Below are 13,677 nucleotides of genomic sequence, written 5' to 3'. Positions count from 1 at the left end.
TGTGGATATATTGAGCAACATCTCAAGACATCAGTCAGGAAGTTAAAGCTTGGTCGCAAATGGGTTTTTCAAATGGACAATGACCCCAAGCATACTTCCAAAGTTGTGGCAAAATGGCTTAAGGACAACAAAGTCAACGTATTGGAGTGACCATCACAAAGCCCTGACCTCAATCCCATAGAAAATGTGTGGACAGAATTGAAAAAGCGTGTGCGAGCAAGGAGGCCCTACAAACCTGATTCAGTTTCACCAGCTCTGTCAGGAGGAATGGGCCAAAATGTACCCAACTTATTGTGGGACGCTTGTGGAAGGCTACCCGAAACGTTTGACCCAAGTTAAACAATTTAAAGGCAATGCTACAAAATACTAATTGAGTGTATGTAAACTTCTGACCCACTGAGAATGTGATGAAAGAAATAAAAGCTGAAATAAATCATTCTCTCAACTATTATTCTGACATTTCACATTCTTTAAATAAAGTGGTGATCCTAACTGACTTAAAATAGGGAATTCTTACTAGGATTAAATGTCAGGAATTGTGAAAAACTGAGTTTAAATGTATTTGGCTAAGGTGTATGTAAACTTCCGACTTCAACTGTACATATAATTGTTATTTAACTAGGCAAGTCAGTTAGGAACAAATTCTTATTTTAAATGACGGCCTACCCCAGCCAAACCAGGATGATGCTGGGCCACTCGGGAGCAAGTAGGCCTTAACTGTATATTTAAAGATGGAATGCTTAGTTCCTACTTTCATTTTTGGACCTATAAAATAATGATATATATATACATTAATTTTTGAAGAATATAACTTATAAATGCCTCATGAGCTTTGTTCAACAGTCACACTCCATGAGAACCCAAAATAGAAGCTTAGTTTACTCCCAATAATTGTAAACAATGTAAATGCAAACAAACACTGAATAGCCCAAAAAAAATGGTTAAAACTATCATTTTAATATCATGCATGGTTTGACCTTGCATCCATATCTCTGTCCATGAATTTGAGCGTGGTTATAGTGCCCATCCCTCAGCTCTTTACCAAAACACAGGTGGGGTGACCTGGATTCTAGCTTTAAGAAGGCTACTCTATTGCAAAGTCATTTTATTGTTGTTCTTCATCCACTTCAGCCAACCGTTTCTCCAGGAGTGAAGTGCTAACTCTGTGCATCATTAGAAACTGTCCATTCAGATGGAAGACTGGGATGTCGTATTTGTATCTGTCCCACCAAATTTTGTTCTCCGGCAGTGTGATATCTACCTGCAGAAAAATATACTGTAAATAACAGAAATAAGAGAAGACATTCATTAGTAAATTGACCTTTTCATAATACACTGTGTATACCAAACATTAGACACATCTTCCGAATATGGAGTTGCACCGCCCCCTTTTTGCCCTCAGAACAGCCTCAATTCGTCGGGGCCTGGACTCTCCAATGTGTCCAGCGTTCCACAGAGAAGCTGGCACATGGTAACTACTATGCTTCCCACAGTTGCGTCAAGTTGGCTGGATGTCCTTTGGGTGGTGGACCATTCTCGCTATACACAGGAAACTGTTGAGCGTAAAAAGCCCAGCAGTGTTGCCGTTCTTGACACAAACCAGGGCACATGGTACATACTACCATACCCCGTTCAAAGGAACTTCAATCTTTTGTCTTGCCCATTCACACATACACAATCCATGTCTCAAAGCGTACAAATCCTTCTTTAACCTGTCTACTGCCTTTCATGTACACTGATTTAAGTGGATTTAACAAGTGACATCAATAAGGGATCATTGCTTTCACCTGGAATAACCTGGTCAGTCTATGTCATGGAAAGAGCAGGTGTTCTTAATGTTTTGTACACTCAGTGCATTCGGAAAGTATTCAGACCACTTTACTTTTTACACATTTTGGTACGTTACAGCCTTACTCTAAAATTGATTAAATTGTTTTCTTTCCTTTTCAATCTACACACAATACCCCATAATGACAAAGCAAAAAAAGGTATTTTGAAATGTTTGAAAATGTTTGTTTTTTTTAATTCCCAAAATATCACATTTAAATAGGTATTCAGACCCTATACTCAGTACTTTGTTGAAGTACCTTTGGCAGCAATTACAGCATCGAGTCTTCTTGGGTATGACGCTACAAGCTTGGCACACCTGTATTTGGGGAGTTTCTCCCATTCTTCTCTGCAGATCCTCTCAAGCTCTGTCAGGTTGGATTGGGAGCATCGCTGCACAGCTATTTTCAGGTCTCTCCAGAGAAGTTCGATCGGGTTCAAGTCCGGGCTCTGGCTGGGCCACTCAAGGACATTCAGATACTTGTCCCAAAGCCACTCCTGCATTGTCTTGGCTGTTTGCTTAGGGTCATTGCCCTGTTGGAAGGTGAACCTTCACCCCAGTCTGAGGTCCTTAGCGCTCTGGAGCAGGTTTTCATCAAGGATCTCTCTGTACTTTGATCCATTTATCTTTCCCTCGATCCTGACTAATGTCCCAGTTCCTTGCTGCTGAAAAACATCCCTCACCATAGGGATGGTGCCAGGTTTCCTCCAGACGTTCCGCTTGGCATTTAGGCCAAAGAGTTCAATCTTGGTTTCATCAGACCCGATAATCTTGTTTCTTATGGTCTGGGAGTCCTTCTTCAGATGACCTTTGGCAAACTCCAAGCAGGCTGTCATGTGCCTTTTACTGAGGCGTGGCTTCCGTCTGGCCACTCTACCATAAAGGCCTGAATGGTGGAGTGCTGCAGAGATGGTTGTCCTTCTGTAAGGTTCTCACATTTCCACAGAGGAACTCTTGAGTTCTGTCAAAGTGACCATTGGGTTCTTGGTCACCTCCCTGACCAAGGCCCTTCTCCCCCGATTGATTGGTTGGGCAGGGCAGCCAGCTCTAGGAAGAGTCTTGGTGGTTCCAAACTTCTTCCATTTAAGAATGATGTCGGCCACTGTGTTCTTGGGGACCTTCAATGCTGCAGCAATGTGCCTCGACACAATCCTGTCTCGACTCTCTAAGGACAATTCCCTCGACCTCATAGCTTGGTTTTTGCATTGACATGCACTGTCAACTGTGGGACCTTATATAGACAGGTGTATGCCTTTCGAAATCATGTCCAATCAATTTAATTTACCACAGGTGGAATCCAACCAAGTTGTAGAAACATCTCAAGGATGATCAATGGAAACAGGATGCACCTGAGCTTAATTTCAAGTCTCATAGCAAAGGATTTGAATACTTATGGATATGTACTTTGTCATTATGGGGTATTGTGTATAGATTGATGAGGGGGGAAAAACAATTTAATCCATTTTTGAAACAGGCTGTAATGTAATAAAATGTGGAAAAAGTCAAGGTGCCATTTAGCAGACACTTATCCAATTGTTCAGCAAACATTTAAGGTGCATTTTTCTGAGAAACATAACCTCACCCTGTGTTTGTATGGTTCAAGGACTTCTTTTGCTTCATCACACAATGGGCATGGATCCTGGAAAATTGTTAAATACATATATCAGTAGTGCTAACTAATGCATTCGTCACTTTGCCTATAAAAAGCACACAGAAAAATGTGTCAAGCAAAACCACTAATATGAACATTATTAATTAAAAATATGAATATTATCTGATTTAATTTACATTACTCGACAATTCACATTACCTTGGTAAAAAGCGTTAAAGTAGGTAAGTACTTTTGGGAGAAGAGTCTTCTAAGCAGATGAGCAGAACTCTTTGTCCTGTGGAGAGTCCTCGGCAAGACCAAATGCATTGTCTGTCTGCAAAGTAGACAATTACTGCATCAGACATGTAGGCTTGGCACTACTTTATATGCTCTCTGTTACCTGGAGTTGCATGACAAATGGTCCAGGTACACAAGTACAATGCCCACTACAGTAAATGGTGACCCCAACGTGATAGAGCATGGCGCTTGTAACGCCAGGGTAGTGGGTTCGATCCCCGGGACCACCCATACGTAGAATGTATGCACACATGACTGTAAGTCGCTTTGGATAAAAGCGTCTGCTAAATGGCATATATTATTATTATTATTATATATCATTAGGAAATTGTGGATTATTTTGATAACTTTGGAAGTTCGGTAAACGGCGATTGGATACTTAGGAGTATTCTTGATTACTCGGAATGTCCGGTTCAGGTGGTATCCTTCATATTTGCATCCGTGGGTCCGTAGGAAGTTTAGATGATTTATTCCATTAGATTCCCTGATATATAATGAATACACATCCTATGTAATGAATAAGGTGCCAGCTACAGACCTTTTTAAGTTGAGGGAATCTCGTATTCTTGAGTTAGCTCAAATGCGGATCAAGAAAAATAATAATGGTCTTAACATTAATTAGACAAGTGATGAAATACTTGTCTTAGGCTGCTAATGAAAGGTCTCTTTGACCGGAATGTTACATGTTTATTAATGTTCTCTCTGCACTGTGTGCTGGAGCACCCATTCTAGTTTTCACTTTTCCCAACCTGTGACCTGTGCGTCTTTTTTTTCTACTCACTTATTTCTGAGTGAAAGTGTGTTGTCTGTCCAGAGCTGAAGGTTGGTGAGCTGCATCTTAACCTGATGGAAGAAAATTAGCTATGGTCCAGCATTGAATGCCTTGTAATGCTTGTTAATGCTTTATAACTTAAGCTTGATGTCTTGTATGTAATCCCTTCATTTTCCAAAGTAATTAAATACACTTGTATTTAGGATTCCATTCTCAGACATTTATTGATTGCTTATTAGTGTAACTCAAATATATTGTTCTTCCATATTGCTAAATCATCTTTATGGAGTCAGATAAACATTTTAATTGGCTAATTGCTTAGTCTTATTACTAGTCACATGTGAGGTATTTATACTATCATATATACTGTATATACACATGTCAAAAATATTAGGGCTACAGACATTCAGATAATTCTTGTATTTCAAAAGCATATCGATTGCTATAATGACCTCTCTTTGCATTGTGAAGGGTGACCAGAGTATTAAGGCAGCTATATTTCCTCTCAAATTTCTCCACATAAAACACTGGGTAAATCTGTCAGAAATCAACTAATTTTTAAAAACTGTAGCGCCGATTGCGTAGGATGTCGCTCTCCTGTTTGGCTGCAAAGTGTATTTTTAGCGTAGACCCGTGCCTTGAGGTAGTAAATAAACCTACCGCTGTATCTATGTTTATGTTTCTCTATGAAATGTTTTTATCCAGTATAAAAATGTACGCACGTCAAAAGCCTGGCAGTATTTGAGTTATTTGTGTAAAAGAGTAGAGTTATGAAATATCTCACCTATGAGAGGACAACCAGGCGTGACAAAGAGGAAAAAGGAACGCAAATGTAGGTGATACCTATTGGTTGACTGTGATTTTACTTCCTGTTCAAGGGAGTGCCACTATTGGACAATTTTCTGTCCATCAAATAAAGTTAAACCTACACGCGGCATTATTGTGGAAACGTGTACAATCAGCGGTTACAAAGTATCCATTCATAAAATGACAAATGACAGTCAGATAGATGGGTGCCCATTTGTTAAATAGTAGCAAGTGTTTAGCCTTTTGTATATGACAAAACTTAATTTGCAGTGCATTTCTTTTCCAATCAATATTGATAATGGACATAATTTGGAAATGGGTATTACTTGCATTATATAGTATTAACAAATAATACTATTTTACAGTGATGACCTATATCCTAGATATTCATATGGTATGTAAACCCCCTCAAAACAATCCTGGTATTGAAAATATGTCAGCTGAAGGCTCACTGTCTGCACTGAAATATATAATAATAATAACAAAGACCTTTTGAATGTTGACAACTAAGCGAAGTCAAGCCCCATCATTTGACACTCACACAAACACGCTTTTACCTTACTACACATGTACTACATTTAGTAAAAATGTCAAAGAGTCAGTAGCTTAATAACACCTCATTTATTTATTTATATTTTTTATTTCACTTTATTTAACAAGGTAGGCTAGTTGAGAACAAGTTCTCATTTGCAACTGCGACCTGGCCAAGATAAAGCATAGCATAATGTAAGTTATTATGTAACCAGACCAGTCTTTATGCAGTTATTTTGGGATTGGATGATCAAGGTGTGCCACACTGAATCCAACCTCAGCGTAAATACAACAATCTGAAACAAATAACCAATGATTTGGTGCGGCTAATCCACTAGTATGGAAAACCTGACTCTAGGCAACAGTGACCAGTCAGGTTGGGTTTTCGAGACTACTAATGCACAGCATGGAGTTTGTTTGGCTGCTGAGAGCATGCAGCCACTGCCAGTGTCATGGAGGACAAGACAGCGCGGCTCTCAAACTGTGTGAGCGAGGGATTTAGCTCTCCAAAGCCTGCTGCTTTTAAAGGAGTAGAGTAATATAACACAATGTATATTGATCTGATGAAACATTTTAAACCTTTCCACCTTCATCATCACCTGTATCCATTATGTTACTAGGACAACAGACTAGGACAGTTGTCATTTGATTGTGCCTTTACAGATTACACATGTAGCCATAGACTATTCATTCGTGCAATATGGAATAATTCTCATCAATGACTAATTTACACCCAGGTGTGCATGGACAGTCATTTCAAATGTTATGAACATGTATCGTGAGGCGAGAGGCAGACATATTTTTTTTTTTACTTAAAGTTGACATAATATATGTCCACAACTGCAGAACTTATGTCCGTCTTTTAGCAGTATGAGGTTTGGTTGTGTCTCCTGTAGGCCTCTTTGCCAAACATAATATTTAGGCTGCTAATGAATGTCTTAGGCTGCTAATGAATGTCTTAGGCTGCTAATGAATGTCTTAGGCTGCTAATGCATGTCTTAGGATGCTAATGCATGTCTTAGGCTGCTAATGAATGTCTTAGGCTGCTAATGCATGTCTTAGGATGCTAATGCATGTCTTAGGCTGCTAATGCATGTCTTAGGATGCTAATGCATGTCTTAGGCTGCTAATGAATGTCTTAGGCTGCTAATGAATGTCTTAGGCTGCTAATGCATGTCTTAGGCTGCTAATGAATGTCTTAGGCTGCTAATGCATGTCTTAGGATGCTAATGCATGTCTTAGGCTGCTAATGCATGTCTTAGGATGCTAATGCATGTCTTAGGCTGCTAATGCATGTCTTAGGCTGCTAATGAATGTCTTAGGCTGCTAATGCATGTCTTAGGCTGCTAATGAATGTCTTAGGCTGCTAATGCATGTCTTAGGATGCTAATGCATGTCTTAGGCTGCTAATGCATGTCTTAGGATGCTAATGCATGTCTTAGGCTGCTAATGAATGTCTTAGGCTGCTAATGAATGTCTTAGGCTGCTAATGCATGTCTTAGGATGCTAATGCATGTCTTAGGCTGCTAATGAATGTCTTAGGCTGCTAATGAATGTCTTAGGCTGCTAATGAATGTCTTAGGCTGCTAATGAATGTCTTAGGCTGCTAATGAATGTCTTAGGCTGCTAATGAATGTCTTAGGCTGCTAATGAATGTCTTAGGCTGCTAATGAATGTCTTAGGCTGCTAATGCATGTCTTAGGCTGCTAATGAAAGGTCTCTTTGACCGGAACATTACATGTTTATTAATGTTCTCTCTGCACTGTGTGCAGGAGCACCCATTCTAGTTTTCACTTTTCCCAACCTGACACTTCAGGTGTGCACATTTTTTATTTTGATTCTCTTATTTGAGAGTGAAAGTGTGTTGTCTATCCAGAGCTGAAGGTTTGAGAGCAGCTTCTTAACCAGATGGAAGAATAAGATGAGCTATGGTCCAGCAGAGAGAAAATGCCACTACACAGGATGTGAAAATTCAGTGCTGTCTATTCTGTAAGGCTCTGTGCTAAACTGTACTACCATCTATAGGATTTTAAAAGCAACAGCACATGAAACTCAATATCATGAATGCAAGATTATAAATGTGACATATTTTCAATTTATGTTTCATGGCAGGCTTTAAATCGGAAAGGACTCAATGCATTTCTCAAGGACATGAGGTAGCTTAACGGTTCAGGGTTCACACAAGTCCCTCTATATTTCACACTGTAGGTGGAAGACCTACACACATTCTTGGATGCCGTCTGACACTGGGCAAGCAACCTATACTGTGAGGATGCCTTCAAGGACCTAGTCATACACTTTGAGGAGATGGGCAACCACTCTGTCCTCTGCTCTCTCTTGTAGATCATAATTAGACAAATATAATATAGGAGCCTACTTGTTATGGGAGAACACTGGAAAAACATTGAAATAAAATTCTCTGAAGTATAGTGTCACAATTTATATTTCTCACATTCTCACAAATGCACATGGTTTGTAATGTTGATTTCAGTGTATCTGGTTGAAGATGTTGGTAATGGAGATAACTGTTCTCTGTCTTGTCCTCTCTGTCCATGTCACGTGGCATTAGAACTGCTTGAGGCCAATACAGCAGATTGTCATGTTGCCTCGTGAGCCACCCGTATCGGTTGACAGTGAAGACACGTCATGTAAGTTACTGCTTCAGTGAAACAGACAGACACAGAGAGAGAATGGTCCAAATACACTACTTTGGACCATGCTACTATTGAATGTCTTGGCAAAGGTCTCTTTGAATGTACTAATGTGCTGGAGTATTACAAAATGAATTATCCTGGGTCGTGTTCAGTAAGACACACCGTAGACAAACTGTAAACGAACAAAACATATTTCTTCATTGGACAAGCCCCCCAAAATATAATTTGATGCATAGTGAACATGACCCTCCTTAAACAGTATCCAGAAACAGCCTACCTCACTGAATGTGGCCACAATTCACTATAGATGGGGTCTGCGCATCAACACTGTTACATTATGGGAAATGTAGTCTAATCTTAGCCCAATGAAGAGGAGCCTATTAATTAGTATGAAAGTTCCTCCCTCTTGCTGTTTTAACTTTGCTAAAAGATGGCTATTTTCTCTGTATACTGTGTTGCTTAGGGTGTCGATCATTCTTCCAGGCACGTCAACAGAATGTCAAGCAGAGGACAGATAAATGTTTTCCAGCAGACAAAACACACTTCAGGATGAAACGACGTTGGTGGAAGAATCTGTGATCGTCGCTTTGCTTCACGCAACGAATGACTGTGGAGATGAATGGGAGCTACTATGAACCAGCTCCTTAGGAGAAACTACAAGAAGGGAAAGAATTTGTCCCATAATTTGGCACTATTATGATCATTGGTTCTGTTTGTTTTACAAATACACTGTTTGGAACTGTTGACACTAAAATACAGGCCAAATAAAGACCACCTGCTCCACAGAAATTCATACTATCTTGTGTGAGCCTTATAGATATTAGGAAGTTCAGTCATTCGATTTGGGGCCTTGGTCCTTGACACACACATTGTGCATTGGTACCATATAACATACAGAGACATATACCCAGAAATGGATTCTCATCTCTCCCTCTCCCTCCTCCTCATCTTCTCCAGACTCTCAGGTAAGGGTAACATGTTTCTATGAAGTGCTGAAGTTGATGTCAGGTACTGGGACTGGACACATGCTGAAACTCTGAAGACAGGAGCAGTAGCTTGTCTTATCAATAACACTTCCTGTATTATGTGTGTTAGAGTCCAGATGGAATGTCATTTTTCTGTTGTGAGAATTCGGTTGGATTTCAATCTAATGTGTTTTCTGTTCTGTCTACAGTTACTTATCGTGTGTCTGGACAGACAAGAGACTCCACCACCATCCCATGTCACTATGTTCAGAAATACAAAACCCATGTGAAATACCTGTGTAAAGGAGATCATTTGTATAGTTGCTCCCCTGTTGTACCTGCTGACCCTCCCAAGAGCATAGATAAGTCCTCAATCTCTGATGACATCAACCAGCAAACAATCACTGTGACCATGACTGATCTGGAGCCAGAGGAATCTGTACGTTACTGGTGTGTTGTGGAGATCAATGGTGGACAAAATGTCTAGATAGAAAGGTTCTACCTATCTGTCACTCCTGGTAAGATCGCTGCAACTCATCCAAATGATTACATGACTGGTGTTCTGGTTTCATTTACTGCTATCACTACTATTGATCAAGTTGACATGAGGAAAGTTGGTCAAGTTGGTATATGTCTACTTTCTGTTCTCTATACATTATGATATTTGTTACAAAAAAATACTTCATCACTCAAGACCTAATTTTTATTTTACTAGGCAAGTCAATTAAGAACAAATTCTTATTTTCAATGACAGCCTTGAAACAGTGGGTTAACTGCCTGTTCAGGGGCAGAACAACAGACTTATACCTTGTCAGCTTGGGGATTTCGATTACTAGTCCAACGCTCTAACCACAAGGCTACCCTGCCACTCTGTGTTCAGGTACTCCAGAACACTATGTGGACCAACAGGAGGTGACTGGAGTTGAAGGAAGGAGTGTCACTGTAAATTGTTACAGTAGCTACACTGGAAATAGGAAGTGGTGGTGCAGGATTGGTGGCAGTGGGTCCTGTGTGGAGAGGAATTCAGCGGCTCTTGATGGTACATCAGTGACCCTACAGCAGACCACTGATGCCCCCAGAAGAAATGTCTTAATGGTGACTAAGGGTGGACTGAAGATTGAGAACACTGGCTGGTACAGGTATGGAGTTGGAGCCCTTATGATGCCTGTTCACATCACTGTCAGACAACAAACCACCACACAAAGTACCTCCACTATGACCAGTGAGTAGAGAACAATCAGATACTGTAGAATTAAGTATTAACCTGGTGTATCCTGGCTTGCTGGCTGATCATCTAAAACAAATTGGATTGCTGTTCTGCCTTATTATTATACGACCATGCTGGTCATTTATGAACATTTTAACATCTTGGCCATGTTCTGTTATAATCTCCACCCAGCACAGCCAGAAGAGGACTGGCCACCCCACATAGCCTGGTTCCTCTCTAGGTTTCTTCCTAGGTTTTGGGCTTTTTAGGGAGTTTTTCCTAGCTACCGTGCTTCTACACCTGCATTGCTTGCTGTTTGGGGTTTTAGGCTGGGTTTCTGTACAGCACTTTGACATATCAGCTGATGTACGAAGGGCTATATAAATACATTTGATTTGATTTGATGATTGTAACATGATTCAAAGCTTTTGGGAATACTAAGTCAAAATTTCCAAGTTGGTGTAAATGAAATAAACTGGACAATAAACTGGACAAAAGATTAAACTGGACAAATACATCCACAATGTATTGTTACAGTTCAGTCTACCCTGTGTCTCTCTGGTGCACCAGTCATAATACCATTGTTGTTTTTACCTCACAGCAACCCAAGCTCCAACCACTGAACAATCCTCTTTCTCTCCAACTGCTGAGCCTGTTCAGACTGACAACACAGTCCAAGGACCTGAGGGGAGCAAGGAGAAGGACACCATGAGGTAATTATCACTCATTCAGCTGTATTTCATACTTACTCTTCCAAATGGATGGCGATATGAAGAAAGATAACATTTTCTGTTTTTCACACTAAGGTTTACAGCACAAAAACACCCTCCTTAAACATTTTCACACAGAGTATAGGCCAAGGCAGTGTTGTCATAGAGACATTCACCATCACAGAGACATAGACAGTTACCACTTCTTCCCACCTCTGTGGTTTGTATTTCTGCCACATTAAAAGGTAATGCATGTTAAAAGTGATATGAGAAATCTTTACTAGTTCTAAGCTAAAAGACCCACAGAGATCATATATGAAAATAATAGGGATTGTGTATGTAATTCTATGATTACACATAGGCTTACATTTTTTAAATAATTTATAGAGTAGCTCTATTTGTCCTGTGGGGTACAGCAGGTCAGCCACCAGGGGGAGACTCGTCGAGGCCCGGTGACAGACGGAGTATACATCACGAGGCGATGGCTCCATCTGCTCCATGTGCCAGGTCTCGATGGGCTATCCAGACTGGACTAATTGGTGCTGAACTATTATTTTAATAAACACCTTTGAAACTGAGCTAATCCTACTCTGTCCGTGTCTGATCTGTGTAAATGTTTTGACCCAACCCCTGGTCTGGCACAGTCCTCAACATGCATTTTTCCACAATTTTGAATGTCTAAAGAATCCACATGTTCTTCTGAAATATGAACACAGAAATACTGGACATTTTAACTCTTATTACGAGGGCGATTTGACAGTATAACAATCGTGGTCTTCAATTGGACTTGCATTTTACTGGTCTCAGTCTTGCCCCGGTCTCTGACTCCTCGTCACGCTCCAGTATCGGTCTTGACTTGGTGGCAATGTCTCCTGTGTGGAGAGGACATTTACAACAGACCACTGATGTCACCAGAAGAAAAGTCTTAATGTTGACTAATAGTGGACTGAAGATGAAGATCAATGTTTTTCACTCTAGAGTTTAGGGCACAAAAACACCCTCCTTAAACCTTTTCACACAGAGTACAGGCACTTCCTCAGACTCTGTTATAGAAACATTTACCATCATGGAGACCGGTACAATTACCACTTTCTCATATCTCTGAGGTTGTAGAAGTAGCAGCATTCTATTATTGGATGGACACTTTTCACATAAAAGGTGTGAATATTTCCATTTTGTCCATTTTGGCATCACAAAAATATAATAAAAAATATGTATTTATCTGTGATCTTTTATGGACTGTAATTCACAGTAAACATTCTCTTTCACTATCAGTTCCATAGATCTAAAAGTCCTACTGATTCCTCTGGGCAGGTTGGTGGTGGTGATAGTTGGTGTCCTAGTCACATGGAAGTTGTCTATACTACCACTTTCAATGATCCACATTCATTAAATACCTTGAGCGGTCAATCTCATCACTGCCACTGCAAACCTTTAAATGCCTCTAGAAATAGGAAGTCTTCCCTTTTCAATTCCCCTTAAAAAAGGCATTGTCTTGCAGAAATGTACAGAGGAAAATGTTCTAAATGTTTTAATTCTTCTACAGATGGGGGCGAAACATTATTCTACATGCCAAACATTGGTAATGCAGTACTTTTCGTCCTGTGCAACATCATTGCTGTGGTAATGTCCGGGGCAAACAGACTCCACGGTGAAACTAAAGATGAGTAGAAACCAGACACTGGTGGAATCTGTCCCTGGTGAGACCAAGGGACAGATTTACATTGTTTGTGTGCGTTTGCAAGCACTATACATGATTGAACTGTTAATGATTATGCATGAATTAAAAAAATATATTTAAAAATGATTAATTAACTCTTTAACACCCAAAATGTGGAAATCAACATATGTTCACCTCCTACTAAAGGGTGGAGAACCAGATGTGAATAACTATTGCCCTATTTCCAAGCTCCCTATCATGGTCAAAGTCTTTGAATCCCTAGTGAACTCTCAGCTAAATCAAGTCCTGCTTGAAAACAACATGTGTGGGGTTCAGTCTGGCTTTAGTTGCAGCAAACTGTTGCTAGCCAGACTCAATAACATTGGTCTCAGTGGCTGTCAATTGGTTAGAAAGTATCTCATAGACAGAACACAATACATCTATGCTGAGAATTACAAGTCTAGCCTCCTTGAGATTTTTAGAGGTGTACCCCCAGGCTCCATTTTAGCTCCATTAAAAAAGGTGTCATCTTACAAATACCTAGGTATATGGTTGGACAAGAAACTGTATTACAAAGTTCAGATTGATAATCTTATGAAGAAGCTTAAACTGAAATATATATTTATTTTAATTCGCTACAAGGCTTGTTCAAGCC

The 13,677-nt window shown here is 40.0% G+C and overlaps 1 protein-coding gene and 1 pseudogene across 2 annotated transcripts; one reads left to right on the top strand and one right to left on the bottom strand.

The window, feature by feature from the left end:
* Positions 1-936: 936 nt before the first annotated feature.
* lg11h5orf63 (linkage group 11 C5orf63 homolog) lies at positions 937-5,324 on the bottom strand. 2 transcript variants are annotated; one of them, XM_046368320.1, is made up of 5 exons: positions 5,273-5,309; positions 4,498-4,559; positions 3,639-3,753; positions 3,411-3,467; positions 937-1,276 (listed from the first exon to the last, which is right to left on the bottom strand). In XM_046368320.1, the coding sequence occupies exons 2-5, from the start codon at positions 4,551-4,553 to the stop codon at positions 1,106-1,108; spliced, it is 399 nt and encodes a 132-aa protein (XP_046224276.1). In that variant the 5' UTR covers positions 4,554-4,559; positions 5,273-5,309; the 3' UTR covers positions 937-1,105. The 2 variants fall into 2 exon arrangements, with proteins under 2 accessions (XP_046224276.1, XP_046224277.1); XM_046368321.1 differs by lacking the exon at positions 4,498-4,559 and having other exon boundaries at positions 5,273-5,324.
* Positions 5,325-9,393: 4,069 nt separating this feature from the next.
* Positions 9,394-11,369, top strand: LOC124047725 (annotated as a pseudogene).
* Positions 11,370-13,677: the final 2,308 nt, after the last annotated feature.

The sequence above is a fragment of the Oncorhynchus gorbuscha genome, linkage group LG11 (assembly GCF_021184085.1).
Source record: "Oncorhynchus gorbuscha isolate QuinsamMale2020 ecotype Even-year linkage group LG11, OgorEven_v1.0, whole genome shotgun sequence".
Taxonomy (NCBI): domain Eukaryota; kingdom Metazoa; phylum Chordata; class Actinopteri; order Salmoniformes; family Salmonidae; genus Oncorhynchus; species Oncorhynchus gorbuscha.
The sequence above is the reverse complement of the archived record's forward strand: the minus strand, read 5'-3'. Positions and strand labels throughout refer to the sequence as shown.